The following is a 25,998-nucleotide window of genomic DNA, read 5'->3' as shown; positions in this document are numbered from 1 at the left end:
TCAATACAGACAAGCAAGCCATGAAGAGACATGGTTTACACATCTTAAGAGATATTAGGTAAAAACAGGAAATATTAAACACACAGAACTACAGTTTTGAGTCGTGACTTCTCTTTTATTGCTATTTAATTCTTTCACTGGGCTTTACTTGCATGAAGCAGATAATTGTTTTTGCAAAGGCTAGTAACAATTTAGCATTTTAGAAAAGCTATGGACATTGTCAGAATACAAACTGCAATTAGGAAGCTGTATCCGTCTTTCCCAGTCTGAAAGTCTGGTTGCTGTTTGAGTTTATCTGGAAGAATTTGATTTAAACCCAGTGATTAGAAAGAGGAGTCAGGCAGCCAGTTTTCTACCTCTTAGCTCTCCTGCTGAATTACTAGGCGACCTTGGGCAAGACAACTACTCTGTATCTTCATTTACCCATCTAAACCACACCTATTGTATTTATTTAGCTCACAGGGGCATCAACAGGCTTAATTAATGTTTGCAAAAAGCTTTGAGATCAACAGATGAAAGGTCCAAAATATTATAAAGTCAATGAGAAAAAAAATGGATAGGTGCCAAGAGAGTCAATTGGACAAACGGCTTCTCCTATCAGTATTGTCCATATTTCAGTTTCTAGTTTATCAGTGGAAATATACACGGCTGTCTAAATAAAGTCTCGTGCATGTTCCACTGTGTGCAGAACCAGCCACCACAGCCTGTAGATCTGGAAACAGTTAGAAAGCTGTAAAAGAACTCTTGGGAAGACGTATATTATATTTCAACTCCAACACAAAAGAAGTCCTTTCTCCAGAGTGATTCTATACTCTGTACAAAAATTCCCAGTGGCAGTTGGCAGCACATACATGGAGTTTGATTTAACACTTTTATATACTGTAATTTTGTGATCAATGGACACTCATCTTCCCTTGACTGTTTTATGAAGAAAAGCTTGAATTTAATATCTGCAGGCATACAACCAGTGCCTAAATAAATAAGAAACTCCCCTCTCCCCAAGGATCCTAATGCTATAGCATCTAGGTCACTGCTATTAACCTCTTCCCTAAGGATTTAGAAATAACTCCAAGATCCCAAGTAAACTCTATTCCTCAGTGGTCTGGATTCCCATCAGGTGACATTGTTTTCATAATTTTTCTCCTAACCTGGTGATAAGTAGTTTTAGCTTAAAATTGCTCACAGAAGGAATCTAAGACACTGCAAGGTATCTTAAGCAGGACCAGGTCAGCTGAAGACATATTTGCTCAATACCATGCCATATTCCCACCCTCCCACCCCAAAGCCCAGCCCACCTTTTGTATTCATGGGTTTTAATTGCAATCTGTCTCTCAGAAACAAAGGTTTTAAATATCCTCATGTGGGAAGGGCAAGTGCTGTCTTAACCTCTCCAACAAAAACACACCTAAAGCAGCAGACATGAGGCCAAGCTTTGGATACTTTGAGGGACCTCTGACAGAGACAGGCTCAGATAACAAGAGATAAAGGATGTGAATAGCAAGCAAAGCATTACTGGCAATCGTTCAGCATAGCACATATTCACATAATTCCTGACTAGGTTTACATCTTGCAGCCTCAGTTCAGTCCTCCAGGTAGAAAAAAAAAGTAGGAGGAGTTACTTCAAAATACCAAGATTACTTAGAAGAGTGCTGGAAGCAAGCAACAAAAAATTGGAAGGTGTTGAGAAGATCTGAGAGAAAATGGGATCACCATAGGGCACATCCTATTTGCCAGTATAGGAGTATAGGCACTTGTTTCTGGATTAAGTCAGCCAGCCTACAACTAGTTGCCAAAATGACAGAGAAGTCCCCATGTTACTTCCAGTTTTTGTTCTGCAGTGTTGCACAGGCTGACCCTCAAAAGGTGGTGAACTTGAACTTCCACTGTTTGCTTAGACTAATTTCTATATAAACCAAGGTAGCTTTGCTGTGCAATGCTGTGCGCAGTGGTGTAGCAAAGCACTGCCTTCTGCTGCTCTGTAAAACTAACGTGCTTTTCTTTTATCTAGAGCTGCCCCGGTATTTTGAAATAACTCCTCCTACTTCTAACTACTAGATCAAACTTGCATTTTGACTTTATCTGAAGGACAGAACATCTGGTGTGCTTCTGGCTAGACAGGTCCTATTCAGAGCAACACTACTCAGACTATCAACCAATTCCTACATCTTCAGAACAAACAAAAATGCAAGAGTGAGTTAGCTTATATTCCTGCACTAAAAAAAAAAAAAGTCTTCTTAGGTTATTATAATCATAGTCAGTTAATTGATGGACTTGAGATTCTTCAGAATTAAACGTGCATTTTCATGAAGCAAACTTCGAAGTTTTGTTATTTGGTTTTTTTAAAATAGCCTAAGCCAAGATGCAAAATTTGAAATTGGGAAAAAATTTCTTGTGCCTATATCAACTACTAGAAAAATATTACTACATCAATTCAATGCTTCTTTTTACTCACAGCAACTACTATAAAACAAGATTTCATCCCTACTGAGGTCAAAGGTTCACTGAACAGCAAAAGCTCTGTGTTTTGTTGTTTAGGAATGAGGAAGAATACATAAATAATGAATTTATTAATTCACTAGTAAATTACTAAAAAAATTATGAAATTATGGCCAGTGGGCAATAATCCTGGAAGTACAATTTGTCCACAGGAAACAATCTATTGCCACTTAAAATGCGATCAGACCAAAAGGACTGATCTTCCTCCCCTAAATACATTCAAAAGCAGACCATTAGAGAGTGGGCTATTGAAACTGCTTTTTAAGGCATTGTTCTTGATTCCAGTTGTGCGGATCTTTTTATCTCACTACCAACAAGGACTGGATGCTGCAAGAAAAAAAAAAGTACTCTCAGATGAGTTATTCTTATGTTATTGCATTTAGTGGTCACAGTGATCACTAGTGAATAGAAAATCCACACACTGTTCTGGATGACAGTAAGAAACAGTAGGAATAATCACTAATAACTCTAATATCCTGTGTGAGCAGATGGCCTAAACTATTGAGTGTTTTCTCAGTCTTACTGTTTTTTACATTGTGATGGATAAAACTTATAGAGGATAAACTGTGGCTGTGACAATGAATGCTTCCATCCGTCATCCTGGGCTTCTCTTATTCCAACCACATGACCGAGTTGAATCAAGTTTATGACACTTTGTCAGGGAGATTCCTACAGAAGCTAATATCTAGATTGAGTACACGAATAATGCATTTATTCCCCATAAAAGCAAAAATGTTAATTTTAAGAACCTCTATTTCACTTCATTTAACCAGACCACAGTGAAATATTTTAAAAGGCCTAGGAGATCACTCTCAAAAATTTCAGAACTTATCTACACTAGCCTTTATATCACTGTTGAAACTGTGTTTATTCTCAAGAGGCCATAAAGTTTTTAAAAAATTGTGTGCCAATCCTAAATAAGAGAAATCTCCCTTTAAGAGCACAAGCTAAAAATCTAATTGAAATCCTCCGTACAAGCTGCAGACTCCTCTTCCCAGGCACTGAGCAGGCTTGGCACAGTGTCCAGGCATGGCCGGCTCTCTGCTGGGGGCAGCGTTCTTGGCTGTGAAGGCAGAGCGTGCCCTCTGTCACTCATGGCGAGCAGTCCTGTCCAACTGTCTCTTTTCGACAACTTTATCATCAATCTCTTTATTAACAGCTCCACTGCAGACTGAGAGCGCAAACAAGGACAGTGCGCATGCCAGATTTCTGGAAGGCACACGGCACCAGACACCACGCAGGGCAAGGTCTGCGTAACGCTGAAGTGGAAGCTGCAGCACAAAACTTACACACTGTTTTAAGAAGTATCATGTTTATAATGTTTACTCAGAATCAAACTTCTATTCGGGGAGAGGGAGGAGGGAAGTTTTTTCTCAAATGTCAAGGATTGCCCAACTTGCCTCCAGTTTTATCTTCATGCCATTTGAAGTGTCCGATCAACGAAGGGTACTTGACCTAACATTCCATTCAACTTTAATAATTTTATCTGCTTTAGGTCAGCATACTACCCTAACTGAAGCAAACGCCACAGAAATAATCTTTAATGAAGTGAAAAGTTTTATAAGACGTGTAGACTTGAAGCATGTAAAACTTTCTTTAAGTAACCTTATTCAGGAAATTAACTTCTAAAATCGCAAACATGAAATAGGTGTGCTAGATCACAAATAAGACAGACAAAAAGACACTTGCACTTGTAAGCTGTCCAGTATCTGTGTGGGCCACAGTTATTATGGGGCAGTTTAAATGCATCGGCTAGTTTCTTAAGTTAAATAAATGCATGCAGCTTTCCTTACCCAATAAGCTGGGGTTTTTATCACCTTATATCAAAAGTAATTTTCCTCTTTATCCTTTCCTATTACTTTCCTGGATTTTGGCTCTTATTTAGAGGAAGTAATTTACTGCAAAACCCAAGCTTAAAAAAATCTACGTACACCATCAAACACTTTTTCCCAACCACTGTTAAATCTGACTTTTTCTGAATTCAGTAGAGTTTATGAGGCAAAAACTTAATAAAGTGTGTAGGACATTGTCATTCTTAGTTTATTTGAAACATTGCATTAGAATAGAGAGAATATAAGAATACTGAGGTAATTAAGAAATCCAGACTTGCTGAATAGGAACTGTGATCTGCTTAATTCATTAAGTATGGGAGGCAGAAAAGTTACCTAAAAAGAGCATTCCAGAATTTATTTAGAACAATACAAATATAACTAAACTTTATTAAAAAACCATTAAAGTTTAAATATCAAAAAAGCAGATGGAATATCCAGCAGTGGTTCACTGTATTATCTTTTTCATAATAAAACATGCCCTCTGAAGTTTCATATCAAAGTTTGCATTCTTTCAGTGACAACATTAGCAGATGTTTTATGTTTGTAGGTATTTCAAATCATTAGTTTGAACTTTGTAGACGTATCCAACTGCATCTGCCTCTACCAACAAATCCAAGAGGGTTTGTTTCTATTGAAGAGAAACTTAATTCTACTAAGATTACTAAACTAAAACCAGTTTATTACTGACATTTTTCCAATATGAATATTGGATCTGTAAACAAAGTGAACCTACAAAGTATTCAGCTATAATATATTGTAAGTATTGTTCAGTCACAATGATGGCAGAGAGATTAATCACAGCAAAAGTACTTGACTAGTGTGTTCATAAAGTTACATAAACGATGCCAGCATCACTTCAACATGCAAAATATCTTTTGTAGAAATGCACATAACTTCCAAATAATATCTATTACGAGAGGATAAACATATTCTGTTCAGCCTGAAGAAGAGGAGATTGAGGGGAGACCTCAGTCTACAACTTCCTCTTGAGGGAAAGAAGGGCAGACACCGATATTTTCTCTGTGGTGACCAGTGACAGGACCCAAGGGAGCAGCCTGAAGTTGTGTCAGGGGAGGTTTAGGTTGGATATTAGAAGAAGGTTCTTCACAGAGGGTGGTTGGGCACTGGAACAGGCTCCCCAGGGAAGTGGTCACAGCACCAAGCCTGACAGAGTTCCAGAAGCATTGGGACAATACTCTCGGGCACATGGTGTGACTCTCAGGAATGGTCCTGTGCAGGGCTAAGGGTTGGACTTGATGATCCTTGTTGGTCCATTCCAACTCTGCATATTCTGTGATAATCTGCTTCCTCAGTAACTACCACAGTAGTTTTTCGTGCTTTTAAGTACAGGTTCTGGTTCAGCAATATTTACTGTGTTCTTGCTGAATTATTTTTGGTTATTCTAGAGGTTGAAGAACTGTTTTAACTTTCTGTTGATAAAATTCATTCTCCCATTAAGGCACATTTACTATCAATTGATATTAATTACTATGCAGTTACCATACACTTACAGCTACAAGTTTAAAGATTTTGCAGTTTAAAACAAACAAACAAAAACCAAACCAAAAAAAAACCTCAAAAACCACAAGAAATGCACTAAAAAGTGCATTTAAAAAGTGGCATGCACACATACTACCTACATCAAGGAAGCACAACTTTAGCTAGAACTCATCAGCTCAAATGTCTGATTCAAATCAGTATGTCTGAAGCCATCTGTTAAACCATGGCTTATTAATGTTAATTATTTTGGCTACAACAGTAATTTTCAGCTTCTTGTTTGCGAATTCTTATGAGTCTGTGAACTTACTTCTGGAGGTTGATGATGGGTAACTCAGAAAAACAAGCTATTGAGACTTATTGCCAGTAGACTGAGAAAAACTAAACAGAAATTTGTATATCTACTAGCAGATTTTTATTGGTCAGAGAAAATAAAAGATAAGCCATAAATAACATCATCAGCCGTGAGGAAAGGGAGGTGTGGTGAGCAAGATATAAAGATGATTAATCTGTTCTAAACAAGGCAAGCAATTGCATGCTGTGAAAAATATATACAACACAAAGGTTCATTGTTCTAGGCAGGGCAATTATAATATGAAAACCATAATCACCAGTGGTTTCAGCAGTTAAAGAAATTTTAGTCAAAAGGAGACTACTTGTTAAAGTTAATTCACATCAAGCATTTGGAGGATTGGGCTCATGCTGATACAAAGATCAATCAAGTGATGCACAGCTACTTGTAATTTTTACTTTTATTTTAGGGCACACTCAAACTATTTGACAAGAAGAGAAACAGTGCCATCTGCTGACGCAAGGAATAAGCACTTGCAAGAAAAGCAAGTGTGTGGTGCCAAAACTCTTACAGCCAATGTTTTTAAAAAATGAAGTTCAGACTTTCCAAGAAAATAGTGTAGTCTTAAATTGTTCAGGCACGTTTCTTCTAGTTTTGTCAGCTTTGAAGAATTTAAGACAGATTCCTAATCAGGGGAGAAGGAATGGATGCTCTTAAAATGCTTAGGGTGTTTTTGAGAATGAACTCTGTCCCCACCAAGCCACTGCACCATCCACAACCTTTCCCTTTAACAGACTACAGCTCAAAATCCTTCTGAGTGTTACTTCCACTTCCCATAGCAAACATAAATTAATCTTCTCTAAATAAGCATCATGTAGTATTTCTTTTAGGCCGTACTGTATTTTCACTTAGCAGAAAATTTAAGAGCCGAGTATGAATTAAGAAAGTAAAATCAATTTAGTACATTCAAAAAAAATCAGACAACCATGGGATTGTGCTGTTTTTTATTGTGTTTTCAATGGAGAAATACATCATCTGTTTACAAAATAGCTCTTGAAAAATACAAGGAGTACAGATACTATAAAACAAAGCAAACTCCAGTCATGAGACACTACGTACATCATGCGAAAGCAACAGTCTGATCTCCAGGTTATGAAAACTAGAATTAAAAAGTCACTATACAGAAAGATTCCAAGTTTCCAGCTTGGCAAAACTTGGGTGCAGTTACATGAAACGTTTAATAAAATGAAAAAGATTTTTCCGATGTGTAAACAAAATGACAAGACTAAATTTGTGCCTGGCAATTTCAATCTAAACTCCATAGCTACACAAAATACACAGACAGCTTGTACACTTCAACTGTTAAGATATAACCTTCTTTGGGGGGTGGACGACAGCAGGCTGCACAGGGCAAGGAAAAGAGAAATATTGTATACTAGACATCTTAGACAAATGGCAAAAAAAAAAAACCCTTCAGTTACTGCACAGCCTAAGTAAAAGATAAGCTACACTCTGACTTTGGAGAATTAATTTAGAAGGATAAGGGGAAGAGTGTAAGTAATTTAACTCTAACATGAAAGATGCACGTGTAATAGGATGGAGCACAATGGGAGAAGGGAGCTCGTAAAACATGCTAATCAAAGTATGGGAAGTATGATTTGACATCCCACATACTTCAGACTTAAGTAATAGTAACATGAAGTTTGTTATCTACATCTGGTATTACTGTTGGTATCACTCATGTTCCTCAAATACTGCTGTTCTTTGCCATGAGAGCTTCAGTTTTTTCAAAAGAAAAAGGCTGTTACTTTTTTGATAGGACTACAAGAACAAAAAATAGGAGTAAGAGAGCTTACTAGATGTCAAGTGCTTACTAGAAATATGATTTTTAAAAATTCGGTGTTGTTCAGTATGTAAAACTATTTCTGATGAGCCATCTAAAAATAAAAAGATTAAAATTCTTAGGGAAAAGTCTTTCTGCATTTATTTAAAATTTGAAGCTTTTTAATGCATATAGGACCTTTATGGAGTGTACAAAAATCATCTTATATTTAGTGATTCAAAGGCCATCAAGACAGGTGTTGTATTTTACAGGCACAAAATATTTACCTAAACACTTTAGTCACGGGACAAATTTTGAATTTGTGCCTAGAGGCCACAAAGTATTATGACTAGGTAAGAGGCAGGGGGGAACCCAAATGAGTACATGGCTTGTTTTTATTTTGTATAAATAACTGTTGTCCTATATGGTGCATACAAGCTGAAAAAAAAATTAAAAAAAAAAACCACAAAAAACCCCAAACATAAAATGCAAAAGCTTTTCCCAAGAAATAAAGGGAACAAAAAAGGGAATAAGGAGTTCAATTAGCTCAAATGAAAGTTTATTTACTGTTTGATTGCTGATCTGTATGCACCTTAAAATAATCCTATAAATAAAAGTAGACCACATCTTAATCATGTCCCACCAATACCAAAACTTCCCAATTACTTCCTCAAGTTATAACCCCAAGATTTGACATTACATTTTAAAGACTTACTGCTGCTTGATGGCAGTTGAAGTAAATATACTATACACTTTGTTTTCAATGTATAGTACGTCACAGAATGTCATCCAATTTGCAATTTACTACTATTGAAGAGATTCTTCAATAAAATGAAAGTGTATCAGCTAAAGATCTAAAATTAGTCATACTCCAATAAAAAAGTACATAAAAGTGCATTAAGGGATTCTTATGCCAGTTTAATCTCAATTTTGAAATAATTCAAACAAATTCAATCAGAATGTCAAATATGGCTACAAATAGTGTTCATGTTTTTAAAGGCAGTAATCCTTTGAAATATTTAATGCAACTGTTGCTAACACATTAATTGTACTCCTGGCTTCACATACTAACCTGGACTTCCAATCAAGCGGCAATTTTAGTCCAGAAAGGGAAGTGCACAAAATATACCTAAATCCACTTGCGATTATGTTCTAGTCTTGCACCCTCCATTCTCCTTTTTTTCTAGCATTAGAAGACAACAGGTTGAGTTGGCAGATACTGTTTATGGACCCCTGAGGTTGTTTTTACCGGTTCAATCTCAATTTTATTGAATTCTTGATAACAGGAATAGGATTTGCAGGGAGAGCAGGGATATCTGAAAGGTCGGTACTGGGTGTTTTCTGAAAAGAAAAGAAGAAGTTTGGTTGCATTTTAACTTTGTAAATATTAAAAAGAAAAATTTTGTAGTAATTGGCATTAACTTTCAAAACCAAGATCTTTAGAAGACTTTTTAGGAATATATGAAGACAAGGATAATTACAAATCAAATACAGAAGCAGATATTTCCTTTGCCTATATAGTCTTTACTAAAGAAAATTTGTACAAGAGTCTTTGTGTGCATTACCCTTTTCGACAACTGCAAGAAATTAGCAAGTGCTGCAGATCAAGTTGAGCCTACTAATAACCTGCATCATAGTAAAACATAATATCCACATAAAAAGGTTGCTTGATCAGTGACATCTACTATCTGATCTACATGTTTAGTATTTAAAAATCCTTTTAACAATTCAGTGTTAAGTCTCTGCCCCTTACAGATGAGTGATGAGAAGCTGTCCCCAATGCAAAGTATGTGTTTTCATACATTCACAGTCCTGACTGTTGAAAATCTCTTTACAGTCAAATTTCCAGTTTTTCATATTGGTTTACATTTATGAGAAAAGAGGTATGACAAACTTTACAAAACACGCTGTATGAATGAGTTAAGAATTCCACCTTGACAATAGTCTGAACACTTTTTTCTCACTTAAGACTTAAATGCCATTAAGCAAAATTGTATCTAAAGCCAACTAAAGGAAAACACAGAAAAGAAACTCTCTCAAGATTGAGTGTGATTCATTAATTTCTTACTTGCCTCACATGCTTCTAATGTTGGGGTGGGGGTTTTATTAACTTCTAAAGTATTTTCTCTTCCACTGTGGCACAGGATTTGCCATCCCAATAACCCAGTTATTATGTATTACTTCACATCATTTATCATAAAATGTTTTCTTATGTTATAAACAATCAAAACTAATATAAGAAAAATTTTATACATGGGGAAAGCTGCATTAAAACGACTGCTCTAAAAAGTTGCTTTATTAAAAAACAAAATAAAACAAACAAAAAAAATCAACCGAGTTAACACTGGCTGATCAGTAGCAAAGCACAATGCAACAAGGACCCAGGGCAAAATAGCTCTGACCTCCTGCCTTGTCCCTGCCCCCAGTAACCCCCTCTGGTCAGTCCTGATCTGTGGTTTGACATGTTACTATTTTCTGCAACATGGGCAGTGTTTTAAACAAAGCCAATGAGAACACTGAAAAACAACAGAAGAGGCTCACCATTCTTTTGTAGTTTCCAGATTACTTTTGCTAAGGTAACAACTACACAACCTGAATAAAGAGCTACAAAGCTTTATACAATCACCCCTCAACAACAGGTGAAATAAACTTGGTGTACTTACTAAATGATCTAAAAACTCCCCTGAAGCAGTTCAGAGAGCCCATATAGCATCTACAGTTTTTCCCAAACAATCTTGTTATCTTTATATTCAATACTGTTCATAGAGTTCAAAACATCCAAATAAGAAATACTATTAAATACTATTGCAATAGATCTCCATTTTCAACCAATATATTTACTACACATCATTTAACGATTCAAGTGTGCATAAAATGCTTTGTGATAGTGAAATTTTAATCAGTAGAGCACTAAGAGAAACTTAAAAATGCTAGTAAGACAAAGATGTCCTCTCTAAAGGTTGTTACAAAAAACGAACAGAAACAAAAATTTAAGTGAATGGCACAGAATTCTTAGTGTCTGTTTATCCAATGGACCTTACACTTTTAACACCTGCAGTGAAGCAACACAGCTAGTTAAGGAACGACAAGATCACAACTTCTCTCTCATACCAAATATCAGAATCTGAAGTCACATTTTAGACATTCTCAACCTCTACCTGGATATCTTTGAGCACCTGCTATTTAAAGCATTTGTTTCCTTGTTAGAAAGGATTATTCTGTGATGTGCAAAGCACAAAGGAATAAACTGAGCCCCTTACTTTGAAGGCACAATTCAGAAGAGCGAATCCAGCTTCGGTCAGTTTGTATGGCAAGCCATACATGTTTAGCTACAATGCACATTCAATAAGATCAATGACCATCTAAAACACAAAAATTGTGACAGTAACAACAAGTAGTTTTCCATGCAATGGATTTATATTTAAAATTTTACATTTATTTTTAGCATCTGGACTCATTTCAATTTCAATGCTTTCACCCCACAGATCAGTGCAAACACACACGGAGGTATTGCTTTTAAAAACAGTACCTGAGGAGCTTGCAGAGAAGTTGTCTGAAGAGTTTCTGCTTGAGAATTAACATTCACTTCTGTCTCAGGTTGCTCCTGAAAAAATTAAAAGTATCACCACAGTTACCACTTCCCATTATAAAAGCTACTTATATAGACCTCCACTAACCAGAATGCTTTATATTGTGCATATATAGCAAAAGGAAAAGGCAAGCATTCGTGCTTGCTGCATTGATACTCTTCCTTTTATAATGTAGGAATCACCACATTAGAGAATGTTTCCCTGATTAGGAATTTGACATCAACATAAGCTACATCACTTCTCAGTTGCCACTTTAACCACTTAGCATCTTTTATACAGAATCCTATAGGAAAACATTAATAATTCAACTCCATTAAGACAAAAAGTGTATTATCAAGGAAGATCATGGGAAAAGCTTCAGAATTTGTTGAAAATTCAACTGCTTTTCCACTACTTTTGCCACTCTGCCATAAAAGTTTTCCTGCTGCTTTAATGGGTTCAATCAGCTTTCTGAATTAATAGATGACTATCAGAGCCTGGTTTTCAGGTGCAACAGTGGGACTACAGGGCTAAAGCAGGACAATGGCACATTCTCATTTCAATAAAAACAGTCTGTTAGTTAAAATTGTACCATTTAGTAACCATACCCTAAAAAAAGTCTGCATTTCAATGGAAAAAAACCTATGCTTATGTTAATTAAAAAATTTCATTCCTCCATTTCCTTCCATGTATATGAAGGACAAAAGATTTAGAAGAGACTGCCAATAAAAGCTAACAGGATTACCTATGTCTTTTACATTGACCTGTATCCAGAGGATCTATTTTCGAAGCGAGGATTAAGTGCTTACATGTATTTCTGCCCTCACCTGTCTTAAATTCAAAGAGATTTCAATGTGACTACAAAACAACACATAATTCCTCACTTAAGGGAGTTGAAGCTATAAACCAAAGCACTTTAACATAAGTTTGAGCATATTTTTCAGAGTATTCCGAAGACAACAGAACGTGCGTATAAAAAATGTATATGCCCAAGTGGAGAGCTGCTATCATAAGGCTAAAGAGAGACTGCCACCCTTTCTGTTCACCACTAAGCAGAAAAATTGTCTGCTAAATTACAAGATACTGGAGGGGCACATTGAATCTCTGAAATCCCTCAAAGGTATGCTGTAACTTCAAAAAATAATTTCACTGCCAGAAAAGATTTACCATCACTTGAAATATTTTTCAGTCTAAAAAGTGAACAAGGCAGCACCTGGCTTTGGGATTCTCAGTTACATAGGGTAACTGTTCTTTAACTAATTAACATACATTAGGCAAAATGCAGCATAATGACAAATCCCTTACCTGATTTAACAAATTGATATATAAATATCATCACCAATTTTTTCACCTTGCCTTAATGCCATGTGAATGACCAGCAAAGAAATCACAATCCCATGTGACTATGGACTCAGGCTCAACTTAGCCTGGCAGCAGGTAATGGACTGCAATTCATCAATACTGACAAACGTTAAGAAAATAACATTCATTTTGATATCTTTACTGGAGAGTCTATATCTCCACACACCCTTAGTCATTCCTAGAGGGAAACACAGTAGTTTTCACAAGAAAGAGTCCTAATTAATATACACAAAATTATATGGTCTAGTCATAGATACCTTAGCTTCCATTTTTTCATGTTCATTCAAATCTATACAGCTAGTATCTTCACTTATTTCATCCTGCTGAAATGCAAACACAAACTATTACAAAACATAAAGAATTTTTTTTAAAAAAATCAACAAGACAATAAGGTCATAAAGTGTTTTTGAGGACAGAATTAGTTGTAAGACTTAGCATGTTATAGTCTTACCAAAATAATAGCTTTTAAGACAAGAATTTAGCACCTAAGCATTTGTGCTAATGCTGTACATGTGTCATATGATGAATATCAACATAATAAAAGTACTAACACCTTAAGCAAGCAAAAAACATCAAGCAGCAATGCAATCAGAGTAGGAAATATCTGAAATCTGAAATATGAGAATCAGCACTCTGTGGGTGAAATGAATATTCAAAATTTTGAACATTGCTGTGGTATGACGTCAAAATCTCAAATACCTCTTCAATTTTAATTTTCTTAGGAGACTCTTCTTTATGGGGAGAAGATGTCCTTTTCACTGCTGTGACAGGGCTAGGCATTTTTGTTGCAACATTTCCTGAAGTTCTTGGTGATGGATTTAATAGATACGCTGAGGGAACAATTCTAGAGATGGTAGGCTTTGGTGGTGGAGAAATGGCTGGTTGTGTGGCAGTTTGAGGAATGCTTTCATTTGAAGTACCTATGGATAAATAATTTAAAGATCTTCAACAAGATGAGTTGGCACAATTCATTTCAGTTCAATCATTGATATTTCTGGTCTCTATTCAAAACCACTGGTATCTAGCAGGCACCAAGGAAATGGTAGAGTTAATAGTATAAGCATGAAGTTTGGAACAGCAGGTATGCATACACAGCACAGTTTAGTTTCAAGCTCATTCTCGAGCTTGAGTGCACCCTCAGGAAGTCTGCTGACAACACCAAGCTGTGCGGTGCAGCCAACACGCTGGAGGGAATGGATGCCATCCCGAGGGACCTGGACAGGCTTGAGAGGTGGGGTAATGCAAACCTCATGAAGCTGAATAAAGTGAAGTGCAAGGTCCCACACCTGGGTCATGGCAATCCCAGGCACACCTACAGGTTGGTTGGAGAAGTGATTGAGAACAGCCCTGAGGAGAAACACTTGGGGGGGGATGGTCAGTGCAAAATTCAGTGAGGCAGCAGATATGTATGCTCACAGCCCAGAACACCAACAGAATCCTGGGCTGCATCAAAAGGAATGTGGCCAGCAGGTCAAGGGAGATGACACTCCCCCCTCTACTCTGCTCTTGTGAGACCCCACCAGGAGGACTGTGTACAGTTCTAGTGTCCCCAACATAAGGACATGGAACTGTTGGAGCAAGTCCAGAATAGGGCAACGAAATTGATAAGAAGACTGGAGCACCTCCCCTACAAAGACAAGCTGAGAAAGTTGGGGCTGTTCAGCCTGAAGAACTCATAGCAACCTTCCAGTATCTGAAGAGGGACTACTGGGAAGCCGGAGAGGGGCTCTTCATCAGGAACTGTAGCGACAGGACAAGGAGTAATGGGTACAAATTGAAAGGGGGAAATTTAGGCTAAAAATTAGAATGAAATTTTTTACTGTAAGGGTGGTGAGACACTGGAACAGGTTGCCCAGGAAGGTTGTGGATGCCCCAATCCTGGCAGCGTTCAAAGCCAGTCTGGGTAAGACCATGAGCAAACCGGTCTAGTGGGAGGTATCCCTATGACAGGAGGGGTTGGGACTAGATGATCTTTAAGGTCCATTCCAACCCCTTAACAGCCTATGATTCTGAGGGAGAATTCCTGTACCAAACCCAGGGTAGCCATGTCAGTGACACTCTGCTTAGTCTAATTAACCCTGCTTAACAGTAGGCTATACTAGCACAGGCAAAGCTCTACACTAATACAGCTGTGTTATTCATGGTATCCAAAGAAGTTTTACTGCTTCTGTACTCAGCCACTGTGCATTGCCAAGACTAGCTTAAATCAAATCCAAGAGCAGTTTGATACTCACTTTGTCACTCAAAAACAAAGTTTATCGCTTCTCAGGCTTAGATACACAATGACAAATATGAAGTCATCACAGAGCATCAGATAAAGAACTCATATTATATACATCATTTTGAAAAATGCTCCATATGACAAAGCTCTATCTCATCAATTGCCTACCTCAAACCAATAAGCACACATAGGGAGATGCTCCAGGATGAGAAAAAATATACTGAGGAAATTTTTCATTAATAACTATCAGGTGATTAACATTTTCATTAACCAGAATACAAGAATGATAAACTGATATGCTTCCAAATCCAAAAACCAGTCATGTCATTTAAGCTGAATTTAGTGCTCATGGACAAACTTACATTGATGCACCTGTGACATGACAAAACCAGAGAGAAGTAACACCCCACCATCCCACATGTCAAGAGTGAAATGAGAGATTTAATTTTGAAAGGCTAACCAGTTGCTACCCTTTTCCATCTATTTTTGACTTGCTCCTTGTACACAGCTAAAGCTCCATCAAAAGCAAGGAGTAGCTGACTCTGCTAAGAGAACATTTTCACCAGATGCTTTTATTCTTTGATCAAAGAGTCAAATTTTTATTTTTTTAAGTAAAGTGTACTTTTTCTTGCAGAAAATGGAGGATAAAATCAGCACACACAGTGGGACATATCTGAACAGACATCAGTAAGGAACATGTGTTCTGCTTACATCTGAGTCTTTTTCATTCCTAGAATCAATTTCATGAAGCACAAGGAGCAGGAACAGGGAGCACAGACTACAGACAGTACAGATCCATCGCGAGTATAACTACAAAATGAATTAAAAATAAATATAAAAATTGCTCTTCCAGTTCTAAGTAGTTTTTCCTCATTTAACCAACTGAACTACAGACCTCCAATAGGTCATTGGAAAACTACTGCTATTGTGAATGGCAAATATAAATCCCCAAGAATAAAAGAAATAAACATAATGGCATAAAATATTCCAGCATGATTTTCTGAGTCCTAAAGAAATTAGTTACATCTGTGTATCAAGAAGAACACGTTACGGCACATGCTAAGACTAGAAGACTCAAACTGTAAGAAAAACTGCCATATAAACTTTACTAAAAAATCAATAGAAACAATATGCTATGCCATTTTACTTACCCCCTGAGCTTTCACTGGAATTTATTTGTGGCACAGTGACTTCAGAAGCCTGTGTGTTGGTCACAGATGCTGCTGTTACAGCTGGCGCAGGACTGCTTCTGCTAAAAAGAGAAAAATTATGAAATGCTGAACACAGTAGTAAAGCTGTGGTGCTACATGACCTGCCTTGTATGGTCAGCAACCATAGCTGATATTTCACCTATGTTACAGAGCAGAACTCACTAAGTCAGTAAAAAGATTCAAATGAGCATTGGCAATCTACTACCAAACTCAAGCAGTGGAAGTTATTTCAAATATTTAAGTTAAACCACTTAAATGATGGTTTTTTAGACCAGGAAGAAGCTGCATTTTAAAAAAAGGCAAAAATTAAGGCAACATCCGCTCAAACAAGGTACGGGGAAAAACACAGCAACTATTTCCTGAAGGATGAAACAAAACCAGTGTGGAAAGACTAAAACAGAAAGTTTAGTTTTAATCTACACACACCATTATAACAATGATTTCAGTCTGGACTTTCCAAGCAAAGGCCTGGGGCTTCCCATGACCAAAAAAAGGTTCTTTATTTAATTTTTAAGAAATTAGGAAGCAATGTGTGTCTAAAATCAGCAGGCCAGTATCCACTTCAAGTGTGACATCCTAGATATCACAGACTTGTTTTAATAGCACAGTAAGTGTTTACCATTTACCACTTTATCTACCAAGGAAGACTAACTAAATAAGCACTGGCAAAAGTACTAAGCTAAATGAAGTTCACTATTTCATCCTACATAATGTCCTGTAGTATACACGTAATACTGTAGAATTGTAGGAGATTGATGATAAGTTCTCTTGTATAAAAGACAAACATGAGACTCTTGAAAGAAGAGAGTAAATGTGATTTATTTGTGCAAATTGGAGTTTAGGTAGTAAAAGACTTAATACATAAAGTTAGAGTTAAGAAAAACAAATATACTTTGAAAATACAACGGAAAATTATGTTCCTAAATTTAATTTGCATAGATATCATCAGTAATAGCAGCAGCACTACTGACTTCCAAGACAGAAAGTCTAAACTTCTCTACTGTCTCACACTTGGATCCAAAACTCATGTAACACTTTCTCACCCTATCACCTCAATTTCCTGCTCACTACCTCTCATAGCCTCCTACTGCAGCGGCCAAGTTTTTAGATCATTGTGCTCTTCTAAGCATTTTTACCCCATTTTATAATTCCTCATCTGAAGTCCAGTGCCACACTAACTATCCCCAAAATTTAGGCCTGCTCTAGTGCTCAAACTAGAAATAAGAGTGTCTACAATCTCCAGTTTGGAACAGTCACAACCTGGTAACTGTACTCACACATGCAGTACTTGCCATGCTTTTAACACAAGTAATTCAGGAACTGAGAGCAGCAAGAAGACTGAAAGTCTCCATTACCCCTGAGAACTTCCGGAACTGTTCAATGGACTCGTCTTCATAGCACTAGTAGGCGAAGGCACAGACGTGCTGTTATCACTGTCCATAGACAAGTCGAGACTGCTGTCATTCAGAGCTGTCAACCTGATCCCTTCTGTCGAATGCTGCAATCCAGAAGACAAGTTCCATTAGTCTAATTAAAGGTTTAAAACTCAATGAAGATTCAGGTAATTTCAAAATGCAAACATAAATAGACAATTTTCAAATCCTTTTACATGTAAGTCATTCACTATCCTGTCACCACAAGCATTTACATTTTCATATTCACAACTCTGGTACAGATTTGTCTGAACCAAACATGTTCAAAACCAGAAACAGTTACTGTATTTAGTAATTGTATTTTCAGCTTTATTTCAAGTTTCTTTGATTTTTGTGGACTTTCATTAACTTTAAAGTAACTGATGTACATCAAAACCACAATTAATAAAAAGAATTTAGAGACTGATTTGAACTTGGTCTGTGGAGAAGAAAAGCCCTCCTCGACATAGTACTACTTAGAGATGTATTACTAAATATTTACATTGTCCTCTGAAACAGATCTACACTTGGTGTCAATAAAGACTTCCTATTCTTTAAAACAGTACTTGATATAAAAGAGCTATAGACAGGAAAAGCATGTTATTCAGATATATTTAACACAGAATATGTAACAGTGGTTTAGCTATCCAAAAAACCAAGCAAACCTGTAGTGCCCTCAGACTAAACTAATACAAAGCAGCAGGGATTTTGAAATAGACTGAATTGTTCATTTCAATGTTCCAATCCCTTCTTCCAGGCTCCGCTGAAAGTAAACAATATCCAGCACAGCACCTTAACTAAACACCATTGCTACCATTCTCATGTATGGCCACAAGTTAACTAAATTATACATTGAGGGAGAAAATAATGCCAGCCAGACAATGGGCAACTTTCTGATGTTAAAACTATAATTTAATCTTTTACTTTTAATTAAAAGAGCATATGATATCAAAAGCTGCCAAGTTGCAGGTTGAAGAATACTTTCCTTGAAATTATCCTTAATGATTCAATATCAGTTACAGCAACAGACTATTGTCTTAAGAGACAAAAAGGCAGCAACCAGTTCAACATTCTACTCTGTTTCTATTTGATGATTTGCAATTTAACATTTAGGAAGGAGCCTGAGAGAAAAATCTAATATAAGAAGAAAGAGCTGGAAACAGCAAGAATCCCTTGTCTGGTTGTTCTATTGTACTGTAACAGATGCTTCCTTTAAGTAATCTGCATGTTAAAATGCTAAGAGAGATTAAAAACCTTATTAATTACACTGTATTAAATCTGTTTAGTTTAGGAAGGCAAACAAAATATAGTATTTCAGCCAGATCTGAAGATACTATCCATGTTGTTGATGTTCTGGGAAATCTAACGTTATATTTAGTGCATGTATTAATACCGCTACATTCAAAGGAAATCACATTGCAGGTAAAATTAGGACTTTAAAATGTGATTTTAGTTCTCTGATTAGTAAGTCTAAAAAGCTGAGGAATCACTTCTCAATGGTATTTTTACTGCTTTCAAATATTAGCCAAGTTTACCTTTTTCTTTTTCTGAAGCACGTGATTAGGTAACAGTTGGTGAAGTTGCTTACGTTTCACATGCCTTGCAGCAATCTTCATATCCATCTCAAACATCTTGCTGTTTATTGCTTGCCTATAAACTACACAATTAGAATAACATTATGGCATATTGAAGCATTTTGCAAAGTCCACTTACTTGCCCAGGCAGAAACAAATTGCATTTCAGAGCATTTATTACCTTCAAGAACAAGGAAAACATTTTCTTGTTCTGGAGGAAGAAAGTGAACTGCCTACTATGCCAGCACTGCCAGTACAAACACAAATGTTACTTCAGAAACAGGTGACCTGTTTTTCAAGAAAAATATCTTGCAAGCACACTAAACTACACTGTTAATAAGTTTTATCAGTAAGAGCTCTGAAGCAAACTGTTCATTTCATCTCAAAGTGACTAAAGATAGAAATAAAATTTCCTCATAAGAATTACAATATTTATATAAAACTGTTTTCTTCACAGTTGATTTTATTAACGCAGCTCGTGCAACAAACAGGTTCTAATTCAGGTGTTGAATGCTCGAGTGTCAGCTAATATATTACAAATCACTCTGGCTACTCATATACCACTGTATTTTTATACAAAAATGATTTATGTTCAGGTTTTCTTCTGTTTAGTTGGGGGGTTTTGTTGCTTTGTTTTGCGTTGTTTGGTTTGGGTTTTGTTGGGTTTTTTCATCTTGTATGGTTGTTTTAGTGGGTTTGTTTGTTTGGATTTTATCTCCTGTAATAAGCCATTTCTCTTCGCCTCAGAAGATCTTCTGGTGAGTCAACATGGTAAATGCTAGCAAGAGAACTGCAACTCAGGATCCTGGGTTCAAGTAAAGCCAAGTAAAAATGAAAAACCTGATCTTTCACACCGACTATCTACACAATGTTGAATAAAGCTGTGGCAGATGTATGAATAAAGAACTGTTCTGTAGATCTTAAATACAAAAATTTAAGAGGTATCTCCCTTATTCACTGTCTAGTTCTACAAACATAAGGAATCTCAGTGAATAGGCTGTGAAGATGTAATTATAAAGGTGTTAAGAGACAGGCAAACAAAGAGCTCAATGAATACTGCATATTAAAGAGTACTACACGAATTCTTGGTATTGAAGCAGCTTATAAAGCCTCTGTAAAAATTATATAGGTTACAGTTAAGGTAGGAGCACACTCAGCAAAACCAGACATGGCTAAAGCATTTCATGTTTCTGACATTAGGTCTTACCAAAGTTTCCATACAAGGAAAACCTAGCTCACTCTTCACACCTCTCTTCCTCCCTTGCTCTCACTAAAAAGCAAGCTATTCCCTCATTTCATCCTTGAAAATGCTTCATTAGTTTTAATAAAACCTTGGGGTCTCTTCCAAAAGACAGGGCAAAGAAGCCTTTAGGATGGATTAAAAACTATAAAGACAGATTTACATTAATTTCAGATTACCAAAAAACCCACGAACCACTGCAAATTTATTAGGTAAACCTGTCAAAGCTATTGTTCCTTACACCCTGGAGAGTCTTAGTCTCCAGCTGTTACCAATTCTTTGCTTATAAACTTCTTATGCATGTTCCAATTTACTTTTGTGAATCAAAAAGTAAACATCAAAAAAAGTCAAAAAGTTTTTTTGCACTGAGTGTTGGGCATGAAAGTAAAAGTTACTGAATCAATTATCTAGCATAAAACGCCATGAAATAAAAGATGTTTTGTTAATCCACTGATAAATCAGGCTTCACCAAATCACAAAAATATTTAAAACTATACTCAAAATTTTTGAGGTTAGGCTTGCTAGTTCGCATACATTAATTTGTCTTTTCAATAAAGATTACAAAATAATGTACCATTTTTAGTAAGATCTGAAGATGCGCGCAAAATTTGTCACTTTTAATGAAAACAAACAGAAAATGGTTAGTCTGAAGTGTCTAGAAGAATTAAAAATCACTGAAAAAATACCAATAACTCCTTAGCTGAATCCTTCTGCTCTCTGTCTAGATACAATTCTAGTACTATTGTGAACATTATGAATAAAGACTACATTTTGAACAAAGACAGTAACTTCAACAAGTTTATCAATACCAGAACATCTAGAAAGCAAAACTCACCTGTGTCTGTAAAAGACTGAATGTCGTAGGTAAGATCAACACTTAAATTTTCAGAATTTTCAGTTTTCTTAAACACCAACCCAATCACCCACATTGTACGGTATTCTTCCCTGGAAAATTTTATATAAAACAGTCATGTAATACTGGCAGACTTAAGTAATTTAATAACTTATCTGCTGCAAGAGACAAGAGTTGTACATTTTAACTCCACTAGCAATGGGAAGCTAGCCATTAAGACAAAAACCAAAGCTGATTTAACAACATGTCCTCTTCATTCATGATATAAAAAAAGTCATGAAACAGCGACATTTATCCCCAGCAAATGAACTAAGATCATCAGCAGACTACTTCATTCAATTGTGCTCCTGTATAGATTCTCTTGTGTAGCTACAACCAGTCATTGCAACTATTAAGAGATCTTCAAGTAATTAGAATCTATTCCCCAACTAAGCGACTTCCATTTTGCCACCTAAACGTGTCTTCAATGCTTAAATTTCTTAGCTGTAACTGCCCAAAAATTCCCCTTCACATGGGAAGGTGAATGAACATACTTGGTGTACACTGGGAAGATGACCTTTCCTAAAAGTGTTGCTTGCATCAAGTCCTCTGAAATAAGAGCTAATCAGAGCCTGGGATTATGCAGGCAGTTGTAGCTGTAAAATGGTGCTAAGGAGGTACTGCCTGCTTCTGTTCAATTTCACTTGGAACTTGCATGTGATTTATGTATCTAGCTTATAAAAAAAGGCAGCACCATCGTGTCACTTGAAGCACTTGATGTGTGGAAAAGGCTGTGTGCAAGGCAAAGAAGACTTTTCTCATATCCCAATGAAGACAAATTTCTTCCCCATTCTCATGCTTCACACAAAAATATGATTCCTTATGAATTAATTACACCACCATCTAGAAATAAAATAAATTCTTGAAGAGTTCTTAGCCCCCACACATCTGCAATTGCTGTTTTGAGTGGGGGAGGAGAGGGTGGCAGAGTGGGGAAGGAGTTAAAAAACATTTAAAATCCTGAAGAATCTGAATATTCTCTCCACTGTTTCCACAACCTGACAAATTCTTTCATCAGTCATTATGATTTCAATGATGTGCATCTCAACTGCTAAATTTTATAACTTTATTACTTAAGAGTTTGGTTCTACAGTGCCTATGTTTTACCCAATTCTCAGTGCTGCCTTGTAATTAAAACAGCATCAGATAAATAGCAGTAACTCATACAGATTATTCGCAAGAAATTATGTAATTAATACAGTTACTAGCAAAAATATATTTTTCCTTATTTTCTAGTTTCGAAACATTCTTTTACAGAATAGAGTAGCTAATTCCACAAATGGTACTTGAGAAGAGCTTAAGACTGTTTGCCTTTAGATGCTGTCATTAAAAATTAATACTTTTAAAGTTCTATAAAAACAACTTTTTAATGAATTTGTATTTAAATTAGCTCCTCCCTATTACATAAAAAAATGGCTTTGCTTACTTGTCAGGATTCTCCTTGGGTGCTGGGAATGACTGTGGATTCACATGAGCCAGTGTAATGAATTCGTTCTTCTCCAGGTTTCCAACTAGAATACGGATTTTTGATTCCACCAAGCCCACCCTGTATAAATGTCATTCATTAGCAAGATTTCATTAATAGGGAATAATAGGGTATCCAATATCATGTATCAGGATAAAATCCCCAACATTCTCATTATACTTATATTTGAGACTACTAATGAACTAGTGCACGTCAGATTAATTCAGATCAATAAACCCAGTGAAGGCGTTACAAAAACTGACGCAAGTAAAGCTTAAGAATGCCCTGCAGCTCTCTCTATGGCGTGGTTTTACAAATGGAATTAAATAGCAAGACATTATGCATCAAGTAAAGGGCAGTCAGCAAGAAATTACTACATATTTATCCAATATTCTTTTGGCTTCAGATGAATTTTAGAACTGAAGAAATTCCCAATACCTGCCAATCTTAAAATTTCACTAATAAAAAAGAGCAGAAACATGGGTAAGGGGAATTTTAGTTTTGAGAAACAGCATTTCAAGTGACTGAAAACATATCTCCTCACACTGATTATTAAAAAAAGCGCACTAGGCATTCATAAAATAAACGTGACAGTGACGTTAAGCAAAAATTCGAGCAACAGCCTTCACTTCCCAGTTTTTCATTCCTACAGTTTTTTCAGAACTCTACACTCCATCCATTTAATTTTGAAACACTGAAGTTCCACTTCGCTTCACTATGAAGACACTCCATGCAAAAGATATTCCCTTGTATCGAAGGTTGGTGGGAGGGAAGAAGTGGTGTTTTTATTGTTTGTTGGGCGTTTTTTTGGTTTGGTTTGGTTTTTTTAAGTAGCAAGGATTATACTCACCATTCTAGTCGCTGTTTTTCTGTCGGTGCACTTGCTAGAAGTACAATATAATGCCTTTGAAGATAAAGACAATATGCTATTCTATATATCTTTCTAAGACTAGACATTCAAACCTTAATATTAAATTGCAGTAAATTCTACATTGAAAAATATAGATTATTATCTTATGTATATACCCTGCATTAAATTAAGCATTGTTAAGTGGAGAACGGGGCTATGTCCCAAGTGTGTGATTAACAGACTTTTCAAAACATTTCAGAGTTTAGGGCCATTTGCAACTACACAGTATTACCAGTAACCTTAATACAAGGTTAGGAATGTAGCACTGGCTGTAAAACACTACAGATATTTCAATACCTAAAGAGACAGGAGATTTAACTGACTATGAGTCAAGAAAAAATAGTTGATCACAAGGACCTATACATGTCAGTTGTCTTAGTTGCAACGTTGTTTCTGAAGAGTTAGAAGACTGGTTAGCAAATATGCATTTGTTTAAAGTCAAAAATAACACCATGAAATGTGGTTTAAAAAAAATTACATCTGCATTTGAGAATTGTCAGAAGACACTTATCTGAAACTTCATAAGGAACATTTCCTCTGATGATAATTCTTAAGCTCTCAACTATATTCCAGGACAATCAGTGTATACCCACTGTAAGTAGATTTCAAAGAAAGAGTATACAAAGCAAGACTGGTATTTTAAACAAAGAAGCCCAAGGACAGTGGAATGGGAGACCATCACTTTAAACTTGAGTTTGTAAAGAGCGAGATGAGGGAACCTTACATGCCTACAGACAGGTTTTTCAGAAGCTCAGCTGGGAAGTCTTTAACATCCTAAGTCATCCAATGCACCACTCTATACTGATATGGCATGTTTAGGTACCTTCAGCGCAGGATTTAAAGAACAATAGTAACATGAGGGACTAGACCCTAGTACATACACCTCTCATAGAAAGGAAAGCAAGGTCAATGGTGGTCAAAAACTGTGGTGCAGAGTCCCCTGATGCTATTACAGGCCTTCAAATCACAACAGCAAATCCAAATCAACAGCTACATGTTTCTGTACTTATCTTTAGGTGGCAAGAGACAAAACCTTGCTAAAAACTACAGTTCTCTGATTCAGTCACAGAATGTCAGTGAAACAAGAAATGGAAAAGAGACATTTGGAGAAACTTCTTCCCTGTTCTGAGAGATATGAAGATAAAATGCCCTATTCATTTTTTGCATTTTGCCAGTATTAACTGCTTCATAATAAAATGTTATGGAAAAAGAGAGTAAGGGTCCTTTACTCAAATTCTGTATGAGAAGTTACTAGTTTCTAATATTGATTTATTCTAAGGAGTACTAGATCCATAAGATTCCTACATCATACGTACAACACTTGCAGAATCTAATTCAGTAGGAAAGACATTTAAGCTTTTTATTGTTTTTAACTGTGTACAAACCGGAACAGATAAATCTCAAATCTGCAAGTATTTGAAGAAACCAATTTTCCAGTTACTTATTAAAAGCAGTTCTTTGAAACATTCTGAAGAACTATTTAAAAAAAGATTAATTTGGCTATGTCTATAACTCTCAACTAGTTAGTAGGCACGTAGAAAAAAAACCCTAAACCTTATTTATGAAAAAATAAGTAATGATTAATTATTCTTGCTCAAGTAGTGCTAGCTGAAAAAAATAAAAGATGCAATTTCTCCCCATTCCCCCCCACCTGTTAGTGCTGAGAGGGAATTATTCAATGCAAATTTCCTACTGCCATTTTTAGTAAAAACGAAATAGCATGAGCTGTTAAAAATTAAGATATATTTAGTTTGAAGATTCCAAGGTATCACTGCTAAATTTTGCAAAGAAAAGACTTGTTATAAGTTCCTCATTTGTATTGTTATCACAAAGCATATGTCTAATTCAGAAGTACCTATTACTTAATTATAAAGACAGTCTTAGGTTAAATTTCTACCTCTCAGTGATGACTTTCAGATGTAGGGTATTATTTTGAAGTATATGGGTTTGGGTTTCTTTGTTTGTTTGGGGTCTTGGGTTTGTTTTTTTTTGTTTGGTTGGTTTTTTTAGAAATTGATGGTGTTTCTCACTCTCTCCCTTTCAGCGCTGTTTTCATAACAATAATCTAATGTAGATAGTATGGAATTGTAATATACTATTAACACAAGTATTTCTAAAAAAATCCCAAATTATTTAAGTCATACTACTGTCTGAGGGAAAAAAAACAAAACAAAAAAAAAAAAAAAAAAAAAAAAAAAAAAAA

At 36.1% G+C, this 25,998-nt stretch overlaps 1 protein-coding gene across 4 annotated transcripts in view; it reads right to left on the bottom strand.

Annotated features, from left to right (window-relative positions):
• Window positions 1-7,104: 7,104 nt before the first annotated feature.
• PAPOLA (poly(A) polymerase alpha) overlaps window positions 7,105-25,998 on the bottom strand; it is a 45,152-nt gene continuing 26,258 nt past the window's right edge. Inside the window, exons 13-22 of one of the 4 annotated variants that reach the window (XM_027673933.1) lie at window positions 23,736-23,789; window positions 22,847-22,966; window positions 21,364-21,473; window positions 19,250-19,371; window positions 17,658-17,800; window positions 16,243-16,340; window positions 13,570-13,790; window positions 13,128-13,190; window positions 11,469-11,543; window positions 7,105-9,280 (exon numbers count right to left, since the gene is read on the bottom strand). In XM_027673933.1, the coding sequence (XP_027529734.1) occupies window positions 9,185-9,280; window positions 11,469-11,543; window positions 13,128-13,190; window positions 13,570-13,790; window positions 16,243-16,340; window positions 17,658-17,800; window positions 19,250-19,371; window positions 21,364-21,473; window positions 22,847-22,966; window positions 23,736-23,789 (1,102 nt within the window). In that variant the 3' untranslated portion in view covers window positions 7,105-9,184. Of the gene's footprint in view, window positions 9,281-11,468; window positions 11,544-13,127; window positions 13,194-13,569; window positions 13,791-16,242; window positions 16,344-17,657; window positions 17,801-19,249; window positions 19,372-21,363; window positions 21,474-22,846; window positions 22,967-23,735; window positions 23,790-25,998 lie in introns of all 4 variants that reach the window. The other 3 variants (XM_027673931.1, XM_027673930.1, XM_027673932.1) reach the window with 3 other exon arrangements.

This window comes from Neopelma chrysocephalum, unplaced genomic scaffold (assembly GCF_003984885.1).
Source record: "Neopelma chrysocephalum unplaced genomic scaffold, ASM398488v2 Primary Assembly neopelma1_24, whole genome shotgun sequence".
NCBI lineage: Eukaryota > Metazoa > Chordata > Aves > Passeriformes > Pipridae > Neopelma > Neopelma chrysocephalum.
Note: the sequence above shows the minus strand (reverse complement) of the source record. Positions and strands in the feature narration are given on the sequence as shown.